This window comes from Aulonocara stuartgranti (assembly GCF_965226115.1).
Source record: "Aulonocara stuartgranti genome assembly, chromosome: 4".
Taxonomy (NCBI): domain Eukaryota; kingdom Metazoa; phylum Chordata; class Actinopteri; order Cichliformes; family Cichlidae; genus Aulonocara; species Aulonocara stuartgranti.
Genome location: NC_138942.1, coordinates 8633823 through 8657895, shown reverse-complemented (window position 1 = coordinate 8657895; position 24073 = coordinate 8633823). Strand labels below are relative to the sequence as shown.

At 39.6% G+C, this 24073-nt stretch overlaps 2 protein-coding genes across 2 annotated transcripts; both read left to right on the top strand.

Annotated features, from left to right (window-relative positions):
- Positions 1–8172, top strand: kcnh4a (potassium voltage-gated channel, subfamily H (eag-related), member 4a). Its single transcript, XM_082531613.1, has 15 exons — positions 1–283; positions 443–574; positions 701–834; positions 1246–1498; positions 2407–2564; positions 3036–3243; positions 3615–3809; positions 3892–4091; positions 4967–5216; positions 5324–5538; positions 5710–5748; positions 6172–6527; positions 6616–6695; positions 6836–6909; positions 7108–8172. The coding sequence occupies exons 1-15, from the start codon at positions 154–156 to the stop codon at positions 8062–8064; spliced, it is 3381 nt and encodes a 1126-aa protein (XP_082387739.1). The 5' UTR covers positions 1–153; the 3' UTR covers positions 8065–8172.
- A 1685-nt stretch (positions 8173–9857) lies between these two features.
- rab5c (RAB5C, member RAS oncogene family) lies at positions 9858–20173 on the top strand. Its single transcript, XM_082531716.1, has 6 exons — positions 9858–9977; positions 14808–15145; positions 16884–17035; positions 17264–17386; positions 17493–17586; positions 18684–20173. Exons 2-6 carry the CDS (start codon positions 14980–14982, stop codon positions 18809–18811), a joined length of 663 nt encoding a protein of 220 aa, XP_082387842.1. The 5' UTR covers positions 9858–9977; positions 14808–14979; the 3' UTR covers positions 18812–20173.
- Positions 20174–24073: the final 3900 nt, after the last annotated feature.

Genomic DNA, 24073 nt, shown 5'->3' with positions numbered 1-24073 from the left:
GTCACACAATAACTTTACCTGATTTTTGATCTTTTTATTTTCCTCACAGACTGTAACTTCCTCCTGGGAAATACTCAGGGGAGCTGTGGATACCCTATTGTCTACTGCTCCGATGGCTTTTGTGAGTTAACCGGCTTTGTTCGAACAGAGGTGATGCAGAAAACCTGCACGTGTCGTTTCCTTCACGGGGCTGAGACCAGTGAAAATGTGATTCAACAGGTAGACAAAGCCCTGGAAGGCCAGCAGGAGTACCAAGGAGAAGTCTGTTTTTATAGGAAAAATGGTGAGAATCACAGACACTCACGGTCACAAACGAGAATGACTTGAGCTTGGCAACAAAAAAAATTGTTATTTCATCAGTATTAGAGATCTAATCATCATTTTGGTGAATTAATTGTCTGACGAGGTAATGTCTTTGTAATAACATTTTTAATACTCCCAGGAAATCCATTCTGGTGCCTCCTGGATATTGTACCAATTAAAAATGAGAAAGGTGAGGTTGTGCTGTTCCTGTTATCCTTCAAAGATGTCAGCGAATCACATGGAAAAAAATATCGCTGTACTCAAAGAGACGGTGAGGCCTGGCTGCTTGCGTTTCTTTAGTTTTTAACAAAAGCACTTATTTTTTGTGTCATTTAATGTGCATTTTTTGGCATAATTTACACACAATTTTATTTAGTGCGTATTATTTTCCTTACAGGAATGTTAGAGATTGCTGACCAGAGAAGAAAAAGTGGACAATCACACTTTTTTCAAAGTAGAGAGAGGGGGAGAACCATTCTACACCACTTGAACAGGCTGTTCACCAAGAGGAACAAGAAGAAGTTGCCTAATGTGAGAGCAAACCACTGGCTTAGAAATAAATACATAAAACTAAAGCACAGTTTTGCACTTTTACTAGCTAAACATTTACACTCAACAACAAAGCTGTCCTTTATATGCTAATAATCAGGTAACCCTGAGTCAGGTGAGTTTTGCATTTAGTACCAAGGTACGTACTTTGTGTACCAGATAGGGGCAGTTGGCCCTATTCAAACAGCTGTGATGATGATGATGATGATGTGTCATACTTTTAGTGCCCTTCAAGAATTAAAGTACTTGCAAACACAGTCCGGGCACTTGAGATTTGCAGGCTTGTAAAATTAGCTTACTCTCTCCATCTGTGTCATCACTATGCCACCAAGCAAGGATATCAAAGCAGTGCTGATTTGAAGTCTAAAGCTGAATGACTTGTTATCTTTTCAGAGTGTGTTCCAGAAACCATCCCTGCCCGAGTACAAGGTGGCAGCTGTGAAGAGGTCCCGCTTTATCCTGCTGCACTACAGCATGTTCAAGGCTCTGTGGGACTGGTTAATCCTTCTGGCAACTTTCTATGTCGCAGTCACAGTGCCTTACAACGTCTGCTTTGTCAGCCATGATGAGGACGGTGACCATCGGCCACTTGTCAGCCGCAGTACCATAGGCAGTGACATTGCTGTAGAGATGCTCTTCATTCTTGGTATAATATATTTGAATTTATTGAAAAAAATAAGGATGCAGTAGTATAACCTTTAATATTTTTTTAGGTAAAATTGAAATACTAAACACCTTAAACAAATGAAAATGTTTTTCTAAGAGGTTCTACTCTGCAAGCTACTAGTCTCTTCTACCTGTTACTTACATTACGAACAGACAACAATGTTAAGTTTAAATGAAGAAACATATTCCCCAGTGCAGCTGCAGTAGTTTCCCTGGCAATGGCTAACACACGACTACCTCCTACTTTTTCTCACCCACTCAGGCTGTCTTTGTTGCCCTAGGTTAGAAATCATAATTAGATTTCTCTCACGTCGTCCCATTTTTCCTCCAAAGAATGCGCGATAGCACATGTGCCACGAGGCTCGCTGACTTCTTGTCTCTCAACAAGTTTGTCTGGGGACAGACACCATCACAAAATTAGCTCACCTGGTAACACGTTTTTCCTTTTTTTCTTTCATTTAAACTCATCCTCAGTTCAGTCTTACTGAAATTAAACAAACAGTCGCCTTTTCAGTATACAAAAGAGAGTTGGGTTTATTGCCAGGGAAACCTTGCATTAACTGCTTTGTGCTTCTTATGCTGCAAATTCTATTTGTCCTTGCAACATGCAGCTTGATATGTTTCTTTGTTTAACATTCTTGGGCTGCAACCCCCGCCCCTTACTCATAGAATCTGTGCAACTTTAACTAGCACTATAACAATGATTTAATTATTTGCTGAAATGAGGCTTTGTATCCTAATATCCTGCTGTCTTCTTGAGCTATATTGTTGTAATGTATATTATTTTATATATTAACTGCCCCGGCTATGACTCTAGTGAAATCTTGTTTTCTTTGTTCTGGTTTGCCATCTTTCTCTTTTGTTTTTAACTTTACTGTTCCTTTTCAGATATTCTCCTGAATTTCCGTACCACCTTTGTGAGTCAGTCAGGTCAGGTGGTGTACGACACCCGATCCATCTGCCTCCATTATTGCACTACCTGGTTCTTTGTAGATCTGATTGCAGCACTCCCCTTTGACCTTCTCTATGCTTTCAACATTACAGTGGTAAGACTTTTATTCCAGATACGTGAAAATCTAAAATGACCTTTGTTTTATACTTTCCAGTGTCTTTAAATGGACTAACTTTAAGCCTATAGTGAGTAATGCTATAGTGCTATTTCCCCCAGAGAAGAGAGTGGAGATGATTATCCTTCTACATTCATGCCCTTCACTGAACATTCTTGTTAGTCTGCTTGCTTCGACACTAGTACTTCTCATGGATTAGTCTTAGTTTGCCAAAGGCAACTTCAGCTGACGCACAAAGTCATCTCCCTAACTGTATTTTTGTTTTGCTCGACGTCCGCTGCAAACTCTCCAGCTATTACGCTGTTCTAACTTTGATAGTATTTGATGGTACTAACAGAGAAGTGGGGATGTGTCACAAGTTAAACACACTCATACAGATCCTTGAACGGCAAAACTACTAAATAAACTAATCTGCATCTTTGATGTTGTACTTTTCCACTCCTTTTCCAGACTTCATTGGTGCACCTGTTGAAAACAGTCCGTCTGCTGCGCTTGCTACGGCTGTTACAAAAACTGGATCGATATTCCCAGTACAGCGCTGTAGTCCTGACCCTGCTCATGTCTGTGTTTGCACTGCTTGCTCATTGGATGGCTTGTGTCTGGTATATCATTGGACGCAAGGAGATAGAAAGCGGTGACCCAGTAACCTGGGACATAGGTGAGGACACTGCAGTTTTGTTTGAATAGTCCCACACAGTTAAAAGTATAATATTCTCCCTCACTCGTTTGCTTTACTGAGACAAATTAGGTGTCTTTTTTTTGGCAACATCGCCGTGTCAGTGCTGCACATCTCAGCTAATGCTTGAATGCTTCAGCATCATTTCATCCCCTAGCTTGTTTCCTCAGAGGAAGTGTAGGTCAAGAAATGATTACATTATATCACCAGTAACACATTATGTCATTCTATATTATATCATGTATTATATCACCTACGACAGCAGAAAAGTTCAACCATTAAAAAAGAATAACAAAAGTTAATTTAATCACTCAGATAGACCTACGTAACAACCTTCTAACCTCTTCCACCAGGTTGGCTTCAGGAGCTGGGAAAACGTCTGGAGACGCCGTACATCAACAGCACCGTGGGTGGTCCATCCTTGCCTAGCGCCTACATTGCTTCTCTCTATTTCACCCTCAGCAGCCTTACAAGTGTTGGTTTTGGGAATGTGTGCGCCAATACAGATGCAGAGAAAATCTTCTCCATCTGTATTATGCTGATGGGAGGTGAGTTTAAAGGACATGGCAGGAAATTCCCAACTATATGAAAAATGTTTCAAGAATGTCCCCATATTTCTGTCACCTCCAGCCCTGATGCATGCAGTAGTCTTTGGCAACGTGACTGCTATCATCCAGCGCATGTACTCACGTCGCTCCCTCTACCACACCCGCATGAAGGATCTCAAGGACTTCATCCGTGTGCATCGGCTACCTCAACAGCTCAAGCAAAGGATGTTGGAGTACTTTCAGGCCACCTGGTCTGTCAACAATGGAATCAACACCAATGAGGTGGGTAAAGAATCACACTGTAGCCGTGTTCTCCTGGCTCTTTGTGTTTATGAAAAATATTTGCTTGGACATAATAAGTTATTTTTCTGGCAGAATGCATCATTTTTAATATGTAGCTGAAGAATATGTCTATTCTTTTTGGATATTGGTTATTCTACACTCAGAAATGCCATTCTTAAAATATGGGGCACCTCAGATTCTCTGGAGTCTTATTCCAGTTCTTTAAGTAGATAGTCCTTTTTTGCAAATAGAATTTCAGTATACTGCCAGAGCCTATCTAGGAGAAGTTCCTGTAATTACAAGGGTTGGAGCTGAAATAGAGAGAGCACTCATTAACACCCCCAACCATCAGTATCCTCAGATAATTAATTCAGTGTTGAAGGTAACAGAGAGAGCCACTGGTTTCTGAGAACATGCTGGCAGTATTATCATGTCTTTAAAAACACAGTCTGCCCTTTTTTTAATTTGTTTAATTTAGGAGTGGTTAACCATACCATATGTGTAGGCTTCTTAGTAGCACTATTGCATAGTCAAATATCTCTAAGTAATTGTCTAAAACAAAAAGATTGAAGTATTTTAAAAGGAGAGTACCTGGTGATTTTTGACTACAAGAGGAGGGACAGACTTTACAGGAAACACGTAAATGCAGTACTGCAATATTCCAGTTTTATCAAGCCGAAATGTAGCAAGACAAGAAGGCAGTGGAGTTTTGTTTCTGTGAGAAGAATATCTGGGTGAACAATGAGCTGATAATTACAAGTACTTAAAAAAAGAGGGTAATTTGTGTCTTGCAAAGCTCTATATGCATTTAAGTACCGGTACGGTGGTTAACTATTAAATAGCGGTTCTTATTTTTATCGTGTCCTCGCTCTTAGCTGTTACATGACTTCCCAGATGAACTGCGAGCTGACATTACCATGCATCTGAACAAAGACATACTGCAGCTGCCTGTGTTTGAGCGAGCCAGCAGAGGGTGTCTGCGCTCCCTCTCCCTCCACATCAAAACTTCCTTCTGTGCACCAGGGGAATATCTTATTCGCCAAGGAGATGCCCTACAAGCTAATTACTTTGTGTGCTCCGGTTCCCTGGAGGTTCTGAAAGATGGCATGGTCCTAGCGATCCTGGGTCAGTGTGCACCCAGTGTTTTAATGTTAATCTCATACAGATTTCTCTACATATTAGCTGTGTATTGACATATTACACATACTATGCTTATGTGACAATCCCTACAGGCAAAGGCGACCTCATAGGGGCTGACCTACCAGAGCATGACAAGGTGATCAAGACCAATGCAGATGTGAAGGCACTGACATACTGCGACTTGCAGTACATCAGTGTCAGGGCTTTGAGGGAGGTCCTGGGGCTTTATCCAGAGTATTGCAGTCGGTTCAGCTTGGACATCCACCACAATCTCACCTACAACTTGAGAGAAGGCAGTGAAGCTGATGTAAGACATTTACTTTGAAGCAATGGAATAAAACTCAGAATGAGACACATTCGAATGCACCACAATTCAGAATATGGTGTACAAACATACCTATGCTATATGGAACGCTTTACATGTTCAGTTTCCAGTGTGAGTGTAATGCTTTGTTCATTTTCACTTCCATGCCTTTAGGGAGTAACACGGTTTCAGCTGACACCCAGGCAGTCTCAGGTATGTCTGCCTCATTAGGATGATTAATTTAGCCTTGACATGCTTGATACAGCCATAGTTAAATCTGTCTTAGCTTAAGGGATTAGTCCGGCTTGCATTGCATTCTCTTGATAAATGTCATGTAGATATGAAAACACTTAAAATGCCTTTTTTTTAAATAGTTGAGATAATAATGCTCCAGTTGCTGCTAGGTAACAGAGAGAAATGGAGCAAACAGCATGTACTATATATGGTTTCTACACTCCAGTCATCAAGAAAAACACTAAGCTTAATTAAAACTATCCTACAAGAGAAGTATTTCTGACACTATCAAAATCACTAGACTAAGAATTTTTGTAGCAAACAAATCTATTACCCAAACAAAAATCATGCACAAATCTTTGCAATCGGCTTCATTGAGTTTTCCATCTTTTTTCTCCTCAGTTTATGGATCATAAACTACCCTATATCATTCAAGGAGCTGATGTAAAACATACAGACCACGTAAAATACTCTCAGCACCAGAGACTGCCTCTACTACAGAGTATGGGCAGCCCTGTCCATCAACCCTGCCTCAGCACGATGCTGGGCGAGGAGCTCCGGCACATCTGCGCACTGCAGCTCTGCCGATCACCTGCTCAGGGAAGCAGGGGTTGTAGTCCTTCCCCACAACCTTTTTTCAGCGAGGAGCTCTCTCCATCTCCTTTACCCAGTCTTACCAGTGACCTAGACTTGAACCATCGGCCTGCCAAACTCATGCCATCCGGTTCTTGTATTAGTCCTCTGAACCTCAGCCCCAGGTGACCTATTCATTCTCCTTTGGTCAAATATCAATAATCTGTTTGCATATAATTAAATTAATATAACACCCATTTGTCTTACTGTCAGGGTCGTGGATGGAATTGAGGATAATGATCACACATTTCAGTTTAATATGGAACAGAGCGAGGCAAAGACTAATGTTGCAGGTAAAGTGTCTGAAAACTGCATGATTAATGAGAAATTGTAAATATAAGCCTTTCTATTCAGGACTAGACATTAAATATAACCCAAAGTCGGGACAGATTAGATGAGTTTCTCACTTTTTAAAAAAAAAATCCTTTTTCAGATCGGTTACACATCTGTAGCCTGTTTCTTGAGACAGAAGAAGTGAGACAGAGCGTCAGCAAGCTAAGCAAAGAGGTATGTTCCCTTATTAGGCAAAAGTGCTGCTCCTTGAAATATGCCCAAATGTGTTTTGTGAGGACACAGTAACCTTTACCTTTGACCAAGTGAATCTAATCAGTTAATGCTTGAATTCATATCAACTTAACATGATAGCAGTTACAAATAAACAGTTAACAGTTTTGAATAAACAGTCATTATTTCTCATTCTTTCAGGTAAACAACTTAAACCAAGATGTTTCCAACCTTGCCAAGGAACTCCATGACATAATACATTTTCTGCATTCTCATATGACAATGCTCCACAATAACTCTCCAGCTTCCACATGTTCATGTGGCACTCAGGTGCTCCCCAACCCAAGTGTGACAACTTCTAGCCACTGGCAACCGGATGTCCCTTTAAATATCTCCACTGAGTTACCACCTGTTCATGAAATGATTAGCCATCCTGCTAGAAATATATGGCACTCCAGTGGAATACCCTCCCAGTGCACCAGTTCTGCCTTGCTGTACTCGTCAAGCACAATACCATCCTGTTCACACCTGGTCTGCTCTGACAGAGACACAACTCAGAGGCTTCAGTGCTTCTCTAGCCCTTTCCAAACACCCAGAACATCTCCAGGCTCTCCTTACATGACCTCCTCTCATGCCCATGGAGGTCCATCGCTCCTGGGTATCAGTTCTGCCTTCAGTGGCTACCCATTAAGTTCTCAGGCCTCACACGTGGTTAGTAGTGCAAAAATCCACACAATAAGCAGCACCCACTCCTTATGTTCTACAGTAAACTGTGGCTACTCCCAGCCACCCCTAAGTGTTCAAACCAACTCGGATTCTTCACATAATCAGACCAAATCCCAGACACCTATACATTTATCCACCACTCCTTCAGCCCAACCACAGTATCACACTGCCTTTAGCTCTTTGACGCCATCAAGAGCCCACACTTTGATATACACAGGATACGAGGACCAGCGAGGTACTGTCGAAGGCTCCAGACAGAATGATCCGGTAGGATCCAGTCCTGTCCACCAAACACAGGATCTGGCAAATTCTCTGATGGAGCAAGTACCAAACATGGACAGTAAAGCTTCACTTTATAAAGAGAGGACAGAGACCATGGAGTCTCATTCCACAGGAGACAGCATTCTTGATATGAAAGAAAGGCCACACTGATGACATCCCTATCTGGTTGTGCTATCAGCGAGTAAATAACAAAGCTGACGTAATGTTTAGAGTACCTTACCAAGAAATCTGGTGTGAAGTTTGAAATTAATAAATTGTTATTTAGCCAAGTTCTCAATCAACTATTGGAATCCAACTGCCACTACAGAATAAACCTGTTTTTCTCCACTGATGGTTCTTGTGTTTTATATGGCATTAATAATATTTGTGAATTGAGATTATGTCATGGTCTGCATAGATCATAGCTGAAGCAATCTTATTTTGCAGACCATACACTCTCACTCAACCATTCAATGCAAAATTGTTTGGCTAGTTATTCATTTTATTTATTTTTAATTTTTTTCTATCACGTGAATTGTCACTGCTGTATTCAGCCACAAAATGTTTCCAGGGTTGGCTTAGAAGCCGCAAGTGAATGGGCAGCACCCCTGAGTGGTGATATGTCGTTACTACAACAAACACAAGACTGGCATTTCATGAGATATGGCCTTTTGGAGCCACAACCAAGCTTTTGACCTGTAGAATGATGTAACATATTCCTGAAACGTGTTAATCATATTTGACCAATCTTGGTCCAATCAACCTACTGCATTTCGTTGCACTGTACCTGTGCATGTGCAATGACAATAAAGTTGAATTCTATTCTATTCTATTCTATATAGCAATGACATTTTCAACAGACTGCTGAAAAATCTTGATATTTTTATTCATTGGTAGTATCATGGCAGATATATTTATGTCCATGTGACTCTTTAGCATTTAGCAACAATTCTGAAATTAATAATATACTGAGGGGCATGTAGAATTTTGTGTCATCGGTCAAAGCAAAGAAAGCCATTCTTTCACTATTAATTCATCTTTCATTTTGAACATGTGAAGATGCAAGGAGATGAGATAGTGAAAGTTGGTGAGTTTAACAATCTAAAGCAACAAACACTGCCCATTAGAGGTGAAGAAAAACGAGTAGGCAGGTTAGAGTGGGTGGAAATGAGTGACAGATGATTTGTGACAGAAGGATAGCAACAAAGGTGAAAGGAAACATTTACAAGATGTTACTGTTTGGAGATGGTGGCACTTACAAAAAAGCATGAGGTTGAGCCGGGGGTGGCAGAACTGAAGATGCTAAGATATTCATTGGGTTGTAACCAGGATGGACAAAATTAGAAATGAGTATATCAGAAGGACAGCTTAGATTAAGTGGCTTGGATACAAAGTTAAAGAGGCAAGGATGTTTTGGACATATGTAGAAGAGGATTGTGGATACACTGGACAAACACTGAGGTGCCAGGCAGGAGGAGAACAGGAAGCCCACTGGAGAAGACTCAAGCAGTGAAGAAAGATATGCAGAGGATTAGTGTGACAGAGGAGGATGCTAGGGGTAGGGTTAAATGGCGGCAGATGATGTGGTGACCCCTAAATGAAGAAGCCAAAGGAAGATGAAGATCAGAATTTACTGTTTGACATTGGAGACATCACAAGGATCATTAAAATATTAGTAAAAATAAAAAAAGGATCCTTCTTTATGAACGCAGATTGTATCCCAAGCTTATTAAAAATATTATGCTAAACAAAATTTGTTACAAAATTTCACGCCATTTGAAAAGCACAAGTTTTATTGTCATTATACATAATTTTCATAAACACCATATCATTATATTATAATTATATTCAAATTAAGATAATTTTAGATGTTATTTATGACTAGATATAATAAAACCTTGATAAAAATGTCGTGCTGCAGACTGGAGGGTCTAGCGTAACCCGCTGTCCTCATTGGTCAGAAAGCCACTGACAAAAAGTGGGAGGTTCCCGGAAAAATTGCTAACCGGAAGGGAAGGCCGGAGCCCAAGAAGAAGAAGAAGGCAGCTGCTGCCGATGAGACCAGCGAAGGAAGAAAAAGTAATGTAAGTAAAACAACTTGAAATTAAGAGTCATGTTGGTGAAGAGCAATACTGAACGTGTGTTGGATTATTTTGTCGACAAACTGTTTACTGTAGTTTGATCTATTTTGTTATTATTATTTTTTTCTGCTTAGCATGTCAGCAAAGTCCGGGCTCAACCGAAATGCCTTATCAGACTGGATCGAGGGAAGCTACGAGCTGCCCCGTGGGACAAACATTCTAAATATTGAAAATAATAATAATAATAATAATGCCACGGCAGAGCCCTGAGATAGCTTAGAAAAATGTGACATCGTTTCATGCAAGCAAGTGGACGCAATAAGACGTCCCGGAGTTTCTCAAACGTCAGACAGCTGACGACACAGGGCCGAGAAAAGAAAAGTTGTCTAATGACGCTTTCGACTTTTGGCCGTAGCTGCTAACACAGCTAATGCTATCAGAAGTCAAGTTTCCTTGCCAAGAACATAGCTTTTGTTTTCTTTGTCAGTTTAGGCTAGCAAATGGGTGCTACTGCTAAGTAAGCAACAAGGTTGATTCTTTCACGTTGTGTAGTCAGCGTTCATTTTGTTAGCCAAGTGCTTAGTGGAACTCACAAGTTCCAGTCGTGTCGTCTACGTTTATGAAAGCGGTTCCGTATCGCACCTAAATGTAACGTGCCGTTTTAGCCAAGACAGGTGCATTGTTGTTTGATAGTTATTTTATCGATTGTTTTGAATCAAACCTTAGCTTTACAGTTTAAGTTGCCTAATCATTGTGCTTAACCCGGCATCGACCGAGCAAAACTTCTCACGTACTTTGAAATATTAGTTGTAGATTAACTAACTTAATATGTTACGTTCCTGCCACCGGTTAAGTGTCTAATGACTGGTCTTATGTGCGATGTCTAGGCTCAGTCGAGGCACATCATAGTCGTCTAATGTTCTCTAAATTAGATGTACTATCAAGGCAGCTGTAATCTCTTCACAATCTGGTGCTTTTTATTATCAGCTGCATTTGTGCATCACATTGTGTGACAGAGTAAATGTGCGTACATAGTCTCTTGCTTACCTCTGAAGTTGTATTTATGGCAGTGCCTTCTCATCATTAAAATGTCATTACTGCTGACTTTGTGGTGTAACATCCGCATATTGCAACGTTGGGGTTGTTATGTGCCTGCACGTGTGTCTTCTTGCATTTAACAGCAAATACTTTTTTTGTATGCTGTGTATCTTCACAGCTTATGTTTATGGCTTAATACAAGTAACAGAGCTTGGCCTTTGAGATAAAGATGTGATTTACAGTTGCTTGCCTGAGCTCTCATGTTTATGGCATGTGGACCTTGTCCTTCTTAAACAGCCACTCTTTTTGACAACCCAGCCCTAAAATAAGGACTGCAAATTAGTTGAACACTAGTATGCAATACATTTGGGTGCTATGTTTTGGCATTGCCTTTAAAGTTGTAAGTTGTTGTAGTTAAACGGACAGCTGGACCTACTAAATGTCGCTCAATCAACTGGACTCAATTTTTGAGTAAATCTGTGTAAAGGATCAAATATCAAATCCCATTATTTAATAATTCACTTAAAATCACTTGAAGTCATAAAGTGGACAAAGTCTGTTTTAAACAGTTTGATGAGTTGAAAGGTCTCAGTTTGGGAAGCGCCAGTGATGCTTGTGGTGACTCTGCTGTTTGCTTTTCCTGTATTGTGTCACCACATTCCCATCTAAAATCACAATGCCAAACCAATTCTTTGTAGCTATCTTGGATTCAGAACATTTCCTGTTTCTTTTGATTTCCCAAGAATGGTGCTGCTTTTCAATATTTGTTTACAACCTAGGACAAACTATCACCTTTGGCAGCAATAGATAGGCCTTTAATATATGCTCATGTGTACATGCAAATTTGGACACAGCCATCTGTACAAGCAGATGGGATTATGAGCTAAGACAAAAGTATGGTGATGCAGCCCCTCATCAGATACCATTTCTTCCATGACCCCATCCTTCAAATAAAGTGAACTGCACATGTCTCTGCTTGTCTTCGTAATGTCAGTGTTTTGGTGGCAGGTTGTTAATCTAGTTTATAAATTGAATGTGAAAGTGATTTTCTTTTTCTAAAATCTAGTCTGAAGTTTAAGGAAATCATCATACTGTCCAGGCAAACCAAAATGTATTAATTACAGAATGTCATTTTTAATTGTGTGACCAGGAATGGAGAATGAATCCTGTTATTTTCCTTCTGCAAATATGGTCTTTTGGTGTTAGGTGACAGCTTGTTTTCTGCATAAGAAGAGCCTCGATTACGCACTAGTACAACAATACAAAATCTTCAAATCTAGCAGTCACAAGAACACTTGGAAACTGATCATAGCAGCTGGTAACCTGATCTTTCTGCTTAATTTTTCAGTATAACTAATGTTTAACGATACCTAGATTTTGTTCACGGAGCAAAAGCAATTAAAAAAATGTTTTCATTGCTTCTTTGACTGATTAAACGCATTTAATTTGTGCATGCATTCTCCAATTTAGATTGCAATAAACCACAATCGCTGCTAAGTTCTTGGATATTATGCCAGCAGCAGAACATACAGGGGCCACAATAAATATTTCACAGCCTCTCCCTCTCGTCTGTTGTTTTTTCCTGCCTTTTCTCCTCCCCCTCTGACCTATGTCCCACTGTCTCTCGTTCCCTGACCCACTTCCCTGTGGAGGTTTGCAGTACCCATTAGGGATGCCATCACAGCATCCATCAGATGCTGCTTAAGATGTGTGAAAGTCTCTATCAGTGTAACAAAGAGTCTCTGATTGCAAGCCTGTCAGCTGCTTCCAGCTTTGATGTTACTGTTGTGGCTCTCAGTCATTACTAAATCATCAATCCAGCAGCTAGGCTTTGTGGATAGAATTAGATTTTTAGTACTTTGTTTTCCCATTTATATATCCTCTTTTTATTAAAAAAACAAACAAAAAAAAACTACGTCATGGTCCTTGGTTGAAGATGAATTTTTGCTACCAAAAGATGCCTAACTTGTGTGTGTATTATTTACGAATGCAGTGCTTTTGTCATCGTCAAAAGTTGAAATTCAGTATTAAATATTAAATACTATAAATAGTAGAAAATAATTTTCTTAAGGAATGTTGGTTGAATAGGTCTTAATTTCCCAGTATCATGGGAAAGTACCAGTATAGTTTATCTATTACTATGTAGCTTATTCCTAAGAACAGAAGAATTAAGTTAATTCTTCTGTTTTAAAAAGAAAAAGAAAAAAGAGGAAGAAACAACTCATTCACCTAGTGAGGAATGTTAATCTTATGAGTACAGACTGACTTTTCCAACTCTGCTGTGCTATAAAGGATTTCCTTTCTCTGTTAGGCTGTGAAGCAGAGCCGATCTACTAGTTAAGGAGCCCAGCGTAAACTTTAGTGTACTGCTAGAGATATCTACTGTACATGTATACAGCTGTAATCCCATGTAAGAGTTAACTGACTTTAATGCTTTAATGAAATTGGAAAATATTTATTTTACCATAACACATGTAATGCCTGTGTGTTATGGCCATCGTTTTTGTTTGCGTAACAGGAAACTGTAAAGGAACTGGTGTATTTTTTTAAATAGCTCCTTATATCTGCAAATGCTAAATTAAACCAGTTCCTCCAAAAACATAATGGAAATGTGTTGGAGACAAGTTAGTCTGTTGACTGACTGTAGCTTGGTTGATTCACTGTCAAATAAAACATGCAATTTCTTAATATTTCATTGACAAAGCCATGATCTACAGTCACATGCTAAAGATTAAGCATAGCTCAGCAACAGGCGGGGGTGGAGCTGGCACAACCAAATCATTAGCCATGATGCCGCCTCTTGATTTTCCCTCATTCTTGAGCTATCCCCCTGTCTTTAAGGAAGAGTCCTCATACGTGGCTTGATTGTTCATCATGCTTCTGTGTTGAGCTATTCCTGTGATCAAGCTGAGTCTATCCCAGGTTTTAATGTGCTCAGCAGTAAAATGTCTTCTGCAATCTTCACTTCCTGCTTTGAGCTCAGTTGTGTTTCCTGTCTTTTGACCAAGCAGAAGCTGGCTGACCTCATGTGTATCACCCAACTGACATGCACGCACGCACACACGCAGGCAAGGTTTCACTTACTAACAGTAGGCGAAATGAAAGGAACAAATTGGTGGTGTCCTGTTTACACATAAGCTACAGATTTTATTTTGTACCAATTTAAACTAACCACAAACCCCCGTTTGTTTTTGTTTTTTTTCAAAGGTTTCTTTTTATTGTTCTAACAGCCACGAATATATTAATGATGCATGACTATATCTTTGAGCTGTGGCTATTTTTGAAATCACAGGAACACTTTGAGTTGTATTGTATTTATATTTGTGCATTAGGCAAGTTGCGTTAACTGGTAGTTAAGCCAAAAAATTAAGCAAAAGTAAGAATTTCATCCTGTAATGCATGCTTCAGCCATTTAAATGTTTAATAACCTAACCTGTGAGAGCAAGTTGGAGGACACAATTTAAAATCAGAGACTAAGTGCTCTCCTTCAGCTCTTGTTTATAGTAAATAAAGTTAGGTTATAAACTCTATATCTCAAGGCCCAATGTGATGAGAGTTTTGGTGTCAACAACTTGGATTTTAAATTGTTTAATCATTTTGGGTTAAAGAAAAAGTGTTACTGCTTTCTTCAATAATCTTTCTTATGTCAAACCGCTTGCAGGAACAAGGAGTTATTTTGTTTTGGGGGGATTTGATGCTACTGGTGTTCACAGGTTTCACAATGACTGTGGTTGTTTTCAGTAGAAATCTGTTTTGTTTGGAGTAGAGCTTAACTAAATTTGTTGTGTTTTGCAGCTCCCCACTGGTGAGGCCTCCTCTTCTTCCAGTAAATCTGCCAACCAACCTAAACTTTCCTACATCCATCTTAACTTCATCAGCTCCCCTATAGTAAGCCCAAGCCTGAAGTCAGCCATACACCCTCTTCCCCCAGCTCCTCCTTCTTTTTCCCAATTTTCAACACTGCAATATGGCAGGGCGAGGTGGACCAGCACGGACCAACGGCACCACAGCAAGCAGCAAGATCTGCCAGTTTAAGCTAGTGCTGTTGGGAGAGTCGGCAGTGGGCAAGTCCAGCCTGGTGCTGCGCTTTGTCAAAGGCCAGTTCCACGAGTACCAGGAGAGCACCATCGGAGGTGAGGGTTGTTTGTTTGTTTTCTTGCTTGATTTCCACAATTGTCTATTGTATTATTCTTTGACTTTCTGCTTTACTTACAGACATATGTAGCATCAAAGCTATATATGTCTTGTGTATGTACAGGTAAGCAGACTCTTAATGCGTGTTTGAAATTGTTCATCTACAGTGTAAAAGTAGACTTTACAAATAACTTCAAAAAAAATTAAAACGTAATCATAAACAAATGTTTTTCTTTTTGTTCTGACTCTTAAAAAGTTTTAAACTTAGGTGCTCAAGCAGAAAAACATGTCCTTGCTAGTTCAGAGAACTGCTTGCCTGCAGGTCTTAATCTTTTCCGTTACTAGAGTCTGTGCAGGAAGAGTCGTGCAACCAGTTCTTTGCAGCTAAAATGAGCCACCAAACTCCTCACATGTATATTTGATGATATTAAAATGTATTTGAGGTGATGGCTAAATATGTTTTTTTTTCTCTACACTATGGGATCTTCTGCCTGAGCAAAATCATTGCTCCAGCTGGACAAACAATCACTGAGTTTAGATATTAATACATTTACTCTCCTACTAGAATTCTAGTGCTGAATACTCAATACAGTAAAGTAAACAAACTAATGCATGTATTTGTAAGCAAGTAAGGAAATGATTAGCTGAAGAATGAAATGGAGATTGAATACCGATTAATGACTTTAAAAATGAAATTAATTGATAACAGTTTTTTGACAAATATAATGTAAGGAGGTGGTGCAAAGTATCTGTATTTGTTTCCTGGGTTGCAGCCATTCACATGCTTCTCAATGTTGGGTTTATATGGAGTTTCTTTACAGTTGTAAAAACTGTTAAGTATGTTGTGATTAGCAAGACCAAAAAGATGTTTCTGTATAATAACAAAGGCATGGAAAAATCATTCTTACCTTAATGACAAAGTTTGAGTTCAGTGAAAGTGAGGGAAAGCTTCTTCTTCAGTTCTTCATCTACCTATCTCAATATTATTGCTGCAACATTTATTACACCACCTCTCTGCTCATGTCTGGATCCAATATTTATGTATTATTGCAGTTTCTCACTTTTAATTAAAGTTGCTTGCATTGCAATTTTGTATCAGGTGAAAGCCAAAAGTAAACTGTGTTAAATCAGCGCTGAACAGTTGGTTCATTCGTTCTGTCTTTTCTTTTGGTCGTTTTTCCTTTTGCTTTGTGTAGAACCAACTTTCCCCATGTTTCCTGTATCAGGTTGCTTGTGAGTAATGTGGCTATAGGATGTAATGACAGGAAGCTCTGTGCTTACACTCGCCAAAAGACTTGAAACGAGTCAGCATTTTTTATGTTTTTTTTCCCGAACTTGTGGTTGGTCAGCAGCATGCCTAGTCAAAGATTACAAAGCTTTAAAGTATGTGCTATGTGAGTGCTCGGTTTTCTCGGTCTTGTGACAGTTGGCTAATTAAATGGAGCTTTGCCTCTGTTCATAAACCATAGCATTTTGTTTGTACCTGGTAGCTTTTTTTGTTTTTTCTTGGTTTTTTTTGCGTTATAGGTTTATCTCCATAGCTGGCATGTCCTCTGGAGTCTGAATTTATCAGCAAGTTTTAAACTTCTTTTCATTCAATGACTGATTTCATTAATGATATTGTGATTACAAAGCCAAGTTTAAATATGAAAGTCCACCCCTAGAGATGACTTTTCTGCTTTCTCTTAAGCCCCTCTTTGTCAAATATTGAATAATTTCTTTCTACTTCTTTTCCAGCTGCCTTCCTCACACAGACAGTATGTTTGGATGATACAACAGTTAAGTTTGAAATCTGGGACACTGCTGGACAAGAACGGTATCACAGCTTGGCACCCATGTACTACAGAGGAGCCCAGGCTGCCATTGTTGTCTATGATATCACCAACACAGTAAGTAACATGCGCTGTGACAGGACCGTGGACAGTCAAAAGTCGTACGTCATTTGTTTGCTGACCCTTGTCTTCTAGCCTGGGTTGATGATTGCTTAACAGCAATCAGACCTTTGGCCTTCCAATTTTTTTTTTTTTTTCAGTAAAATGTAAAATGAAAAACCTGCAGCTGTGATTTAAATTTTAAAAGCACAGCAATATGTAATGATGCACATTCTTTTTTTAAAGGATACATTCACACGTGCAAAGAACTGGGTGAAGGAGCTCCAGCGACAAGCCAGCCCAAATATTGTAATTGCAATTGCAGGAAACAAAGCAGACCTGGCAAACAAGAGAGCTGTAGATTTCCAGGTAATGAGGAAGTTCTGAGAACAATTGCTGAAGCTCGTGAAAGCTTCGGAAATTATTTAACAGACTACTGTGAATTCATACTGCTTGCATTTTTCTTTTTTTTTAGGAAGCACAAGCATATGCCGATGACAACAGTTTGCTCTTCATGGAAACCTCAGCTAAGACTGCAATGAATGTCAATGAGATTTTTATGGCTATAGGTAAGTGTTAGACAGAGGGATAATAGCTTATTAAGTACTGAAGTGGAAAATAAATCAGCAACCATCCTGATGATAGGAATTCTAAAGTCTGGATTAAGTAATCATTTTCTTACAACGATGTGACGAAATGATGATAAATGTTAAGAATTCAAGGTGGCAAACTTTAGACTTCATTTTTATGCACTGCTCAGTCCATTGGCCAAAATAATCATTTCATACAAGGGGAAAAAGGGGGGATTGCCAGAAATCCTCATCAAAACATACTGCATAAGACCACTGATGGTCATTTCCCACGTAAATGTTAAATGTAATTGCTGAAGTTTGTAAAATGTGAATTTGTTGATTTTCTTCAGTTTGCATTACACTAAATTGGATAACTTTGGTGTTTGGACTGTTCAGAGGAAAAAAGGCTTTTTGCTGTTGAAACATTGACACCAAAAATAGATTAGGATATTTTCCTCTGTCCTACAGTGCTATTTATAAATCTAGACTTGTTTGTGAGAGTTGCACAGTTGCACAGTTCTGGAGATGTCAGCATCTATACCTTCTCATAATAACTAATAAATAATAATTATTATTATTGAACCAGATGGCATTTGACTTGTTGTGGGCAAAGTAGAAAAAAAAAACCCTTTGAATGCATCGTCTCGTTTAGAAATGATACCCCCCACACACTTGTGTACAATGACCTTAAAAAAAAACCCTCTAAACCATGGTGTGGGCCTTTTGTTAGTATCGACCAACTCAAATGAAATGCTCACTGACAAGAGATGCCTTTTAATATTTCCATCCTGTTACAAGTGTAAGCCTCTCATGGGTAAACAGGTGCCTACTTCTACAGTCTGGCACCTTTCATGCTTTGCAGGTGTAGTTCAGTAAAAGAAACTGACGCTGCAGGTCACATTTTCATTTCATTACCAGAAAAATTCTATCTGGAAAAATAGCCCTACATGTCAGGGGAATAATGTTTGAATTTGTTCCTTTTAAGTTATTAAAAAAAATTCTTATTACTAATGAAAATAGCAGGTTGTTGGACGCTTACTGTCATGTTATTATAGTATAGGAATTAAGTCTTTGTACTTTGTACCACAAAACAGCCAAGAAGCTTCCGAAAAACGAGCCTCATGGTGCAGCAGGCGCGGGCGGACGAGCCAGAGGTGGTGTGGACCTGCAGGAAGCCGCACCACAGGGCAGAAGTGGCCAGTGCTGCGGGGGCAGCAACTAGCACAATGAATCGGCTGATGCAACCAATCTAAAGCTTCGATCAACCCGACCAGAAATTAGCCAGCTGTCAAACGACGTCCCATTGGTCAAACCAAACCACGGTCAGACCAACCACCCTATGAGCAACACGGCACCAATTAACTGTTTGGCAAATGAATCCACTGGCCAGTAAACTGCCAGACTCCACTGATGGTTTAAACTGGCGAACCAAGCAACAGATCAAGAAATCAACTTACTCATAGGGAATCATGTTTCATGCCAATCCATGACCTCTCGATTGATGATGGACCCTTGATGTCATCTTGGGGGGGGAAACGCATCCCATTCATGGAAGAAGGAAAAAACAAAGCTCAGTCATTACCAGTGGCACTTACTAGCGCCACTCATTTTTGTTTCTGTATTTGTGTAAAGGATTACAAAAAGTAATGCAACCAGAAGGAGTATAAGAAGACTCACTAGCCCTACCCTTTCTATTCTGCCCTCTTTCTTTCCCGTGCACCATAAATTTCTGAAGTTTTTCCGTCGTGGTCTTGAGACACGGTTAAAACTCAAATAGAGGTGCATGCAGCATCCTTCACTTTTCTGTCTTGTCCCTGGTCAGATTTTTGGAAAAAGGTTTCTACCAGGAGAAGAGGAATCGAAACATATTCCATCTTGATGGAGCTGTGTAGATTGAAATAAATCATCTTTATTATTATTATTTTTTTCTGTTTCCTTTTGACACAAGCTGGTCAATATGATTTTAAAGCCTAGTCTTTCAGGTTTTACAATCATCCAACCATGTTATTAAACAATAAACAGTAAATAGTACTTTAATAACATTGTCACTTGTGTAATTTTTAGCATTAATGAAATGTCTTTGAATCATCTGTGTAATGGCAAATACATAAAGCAAGATTTGTTTTCGTGACCAAAATCACAATTGTGTACTGAAAACATATGACTGTATTTGTATCCGACTTTTGAAGTTTATAATCAAACAGTAGTTCTTGTCAAAACATTATCTTCCCGATCTCTACATGATGTTTTGTCAACCTTAATTATATTGTGATTTTTCTTTTTTGTTTTTTTGTTTTTTCTATGTCTTAATTTTTCTCTGAAGATCTATGGTATTAAATGCACTGGTTCTGTCTCATCATTTTGGTGAATTTAGATGTTATCCTCAGCTTCCTTTTTCTTTTCTCTCTCCTTATTTGTATTCTGCACATCAGGGAGGGACTGCTTTTCAACACTGTTGTTATCATCCTGTTATGGCATCAAAGACTAGCACAACAGAACTTGCACGGCAGTCACTGCTGTTAGGTGAGGGGGGGGAGGAGGAGGAAGGAAAATGTAATTTTGTGAATAAACAAGGGTAAGGTTATGTTTCTTTGTATGCCTGTTTAATCATTTTGTCCTATCTAATTAACTATCACACTGGATTTTTATAAATATATCTATATCAGCTTGTGCTAGTAATGACAACTATGAGTTGTACTGTTGTGGCTTGTAAATGATTTTATCCCACTGCCCCACAAGAGTTTAAAAGACATGTATTATCTGTAGCTGGCCACAAATTGGCTTTGGCATTACTTTTACTAACTCTCTATATTTCCCGATTCCTTTCCTGTTTCTTTTCTCTCCAGGCTATTGTCTACATATCCTGAGATTTCCTAAAGATTAGATTTCTGTTTAAACTGGCTTTGCTTTCTTGGCTGTTAACACATGCTCACTAGAGTTTCCTGGACAATACCAAGTATAATAATCCCTTAGCTAATCTAAGTGCATCTGAAGAGATCCGTAAAGTAGAGAGGTAATTGTTCAGTTAGCGCTAAATACAGGTTTACTGTTAGGTTTTTGTTTGTTCCTGTTATCCCCCAGGTGTTTTGTGAAAAGGTGAATCCTTTGTGCCAACCAAGGTTGCAAAGTGGTTTGAAGAAATTTTAGACACATAAATCGTAGGCATCTCATCCAACTAAACAAGCTCCAGATAAACTTAAATATATAATTATATAAAGATGTGGACAAAATTATAAGCCTTTAAGCTTTTTTTTTGCAAAACCTTCCCAAGTGCTCTTTTACAAAGCAAGGGATTTTCAATGTAATATTTCTAAATGGGCTAGTTTTCTTTATAGGCATAAATGATTTCTATTTGCACACAAGGACATAATTATTTTTTTAAGTTATAAGTTGCCTATTGAAAAACTGACCTTTTTAATGACCCATAGCACACTGCTCTGCATTGACAAAACAAAAATAAGTTTAAGACACAAAATAAATAACTAAAAATTTCAAAGACCCCAGAACAACTGCCAAGACTTAGCCAAATTGATAAATGTAGTCTCAAAGAAGACAATCACTAGACCTCTCCACAGGAATGGACAGCAGACCAAGAAACCCCCCATTTCTGCATAAGAGACATCTTCAAACCAGACTGAAGTACACTAAGGACAATCTGGAGAAAAATTAGACATACTGGAAGCATGTCTTTGGTCAGATATGACTACGTTACAAATAGCTTTTTCACCATAAAGACACTGCACAGGAGGCATGGGTGTGACATGTTGAAAACTACAATTTAAAACACGCTCCACAGGACAAGACTCAGCAGTCCATCTGCATCTTAAGGATAAAGGACACTCTTTCGAGGATGCTAATGTTCACATTTTGGACAGAGAGGACAGATGGTTTGAAAGAGGAGTGAAAGAAGCCATCTATGTCCACTGTGAGCGACCATCTTTGAACAGAGGCGGTGGTTTACGACACCAACTTTCTGCCATCTATAATCCAGTTTTGAGTTCCCTTCCCAGACGCCTTAACGCCCACTCACATCCTGGGCCATCTGATTTCAGGAATTCGCATGATAAGGGGGGGCCAGGTTTCACAATGAACTCACCCGAAACTCTGGCTGATTGGGACCCACACCCAATTTCACACCTTGGCTCAGGCGATTAGAGGATCATCAGGGGGTCCTTTTGTCCCCCTGTGGGGGGATACTCCCACTAGGTTTATATCTGGGACTCTCCACCATTTGACCTTAGAACTGAAGAAGCTTCTCGGATGAGAGGTGAAACGTCTTCAAGTAACTTAAAGAAGTCCAGACGCTTTTCTTTGCAAGCTCCTTTGACTACGATGACCTGGATGACTGAGAACCTTCACAGACATACAATTTAAAACACACAATTGATTGCTAGCATCAGGCCCTGGTAGTTTTTGGTTTTGTAAAATAACTTTGTTTACCTGCTTAAATAATGTAAAAAATAAAACGTGGATGTTTTAAAAATCCCCTACTTATTCCCTAAGTCACTCAAGTCATTCACAAGTCTGTGAATGATACTCATGGCCACTGGTCAGTGATCATGAGAATTTGCATATTGACGATGATGAAACTGAACTGACTGTTAGTCAGTGGTGCTACTTTCAGTCTTTATGCAAATGTACCATTTATAAGGCTGGGGAAACCTGTAGTCAGCTGAAACTCAAGCTGTACTTTGCACTAAGAATACTGTGTCCAGATAAACAGAATGAGCTCTCTCTGGGATTTCATTACTGTGATGGTCTAAGGAGCTTGGAAAGAAAAGCGTCTGGATGTTTCACCTCTCATCTGAGAAGCTTCTTCAGTTCTAAGGGTCAAATGGCAGAGTCCCAGATTTAAACCCCGTGGGAGTTTCCCCCCAAGGAGAGAAAATGACCCCCTGATGATCCTCTACCTAATCACATGAGCCAAGGTGTGAAAACGGGTGTGGGTCCCAATCAGCCAGGGTTTCGGGTGAGCTCATTGTGAAACCTAGCCCCACCCTATCCTCTGACTTCCTGAGGTCAGATGGCCCAGGGTGTGAGTGGGCATTAAGGTGTCTGGGACGGGATCTCAAAACTGGATTATAGATGGCAGACAGTTGGTGTCGTAAACCACCACCTCTGTTCAAAGATGGTTGCTCACAGTGGACATAAATGGCTTCTTTCACTCCTCTTTCAAACCATTGAAAGAGTGACCTTTGTCCTTTAGATGCAGATGGACTGCTGAGTCTTGTCCTGTGGAGGTGGCTCTTCTATGTTGTGCTATGCGCTTATGAAGTGGCTGTTTGGTCTCTCCAATGTAGAGGTCTGGGCAGTCCTCGCTACACTGTACAGCATACACCACATTGTTAAGTTTGTGTTCTGGAGTTTTGTCTTTCGGGTGAACCAGTTTTTGTCTGAGTGTGTTGCTGGGTCTGAAATGCACAGGATGTCGTGCTTGGAGAAAACTCTCCTGAGTTTCTCTGATACACCCGCTACATAGGGGATGACAATGTTGTTGCGTCTGTCCTTATCCTCCCTCGCTGGTGTCTGATCTTCTTTTCTGTGCATCTTTGCTGACTTTATAAACGCCCAATTTGGATAACCGCATGTTTTAAGTGCTTCCTTTACATGTGTGTGTTCCATCTTTTTCCCTTCAGGCTTAGAGGGAACATGTTCTGCCCGGTGGTGTAGGGTCCTAATTACTCCAAGTTTGTGTTGCAGAGGGTGATGGGAGTCAAAGAGGAGGTACTGGTCCGTGTGTGTGGGCTTCCGGTAAACTTCGATGTTGAGGTTGCCACTCTCTTCAGTGTGCACAGCGCAGTCCAGGAAAGGCAAACAGTTATCCTTTTTGTTGTCCCTGGTGAACTTGATGTTTTTATCCACGACGTTAATGTGCACAGTGAAGGATTCCATCATCAAGACATGATGTATAAAAGCTACTTAAGGGGTCGTGTAATTTGATATTTTTGCCAAATATCCTTCCTGACACAACCCCAAGGGGGATTTGGATCTCTGGCTAGAACCTGTTTTTATTGTTATTATTTATTGTTAAATCACATTTTCACATTGTGTAAACTAACATGCATACACACTTGAGGTCAGTTGCTGTCTGTGGCAGCTGTTTTGCTGACATGCCTAAAAGAGGACATGTATAAAAAGGGATATTTAATCCTGAATTTGGATGTGTGGAGCTATTCAGTTTAATTATTCCTTAGTCAGAATGTCTTTAATCTTATCCTTTAACATTGTCCTATAGAAAAGGCCCAAAAGGAGCAGATTTTAGCCTTCTATAATAGTCCTGAAGGAATCCTAAAACTTTAAATTTACCTGATGGGGTTTAGTTGATAATGACACTATCGTTTAAACATTTATATTGGATATTTTTTCTAATACTTACTGTGGATTGTCATTTACTTCTGGGGTGCATACAGTGACATCTGGGGCTCCTTTTACGTAAAACAAAAATGTGAGAGCTGCAGATCCCACTATAACCAATAGAGGGTGA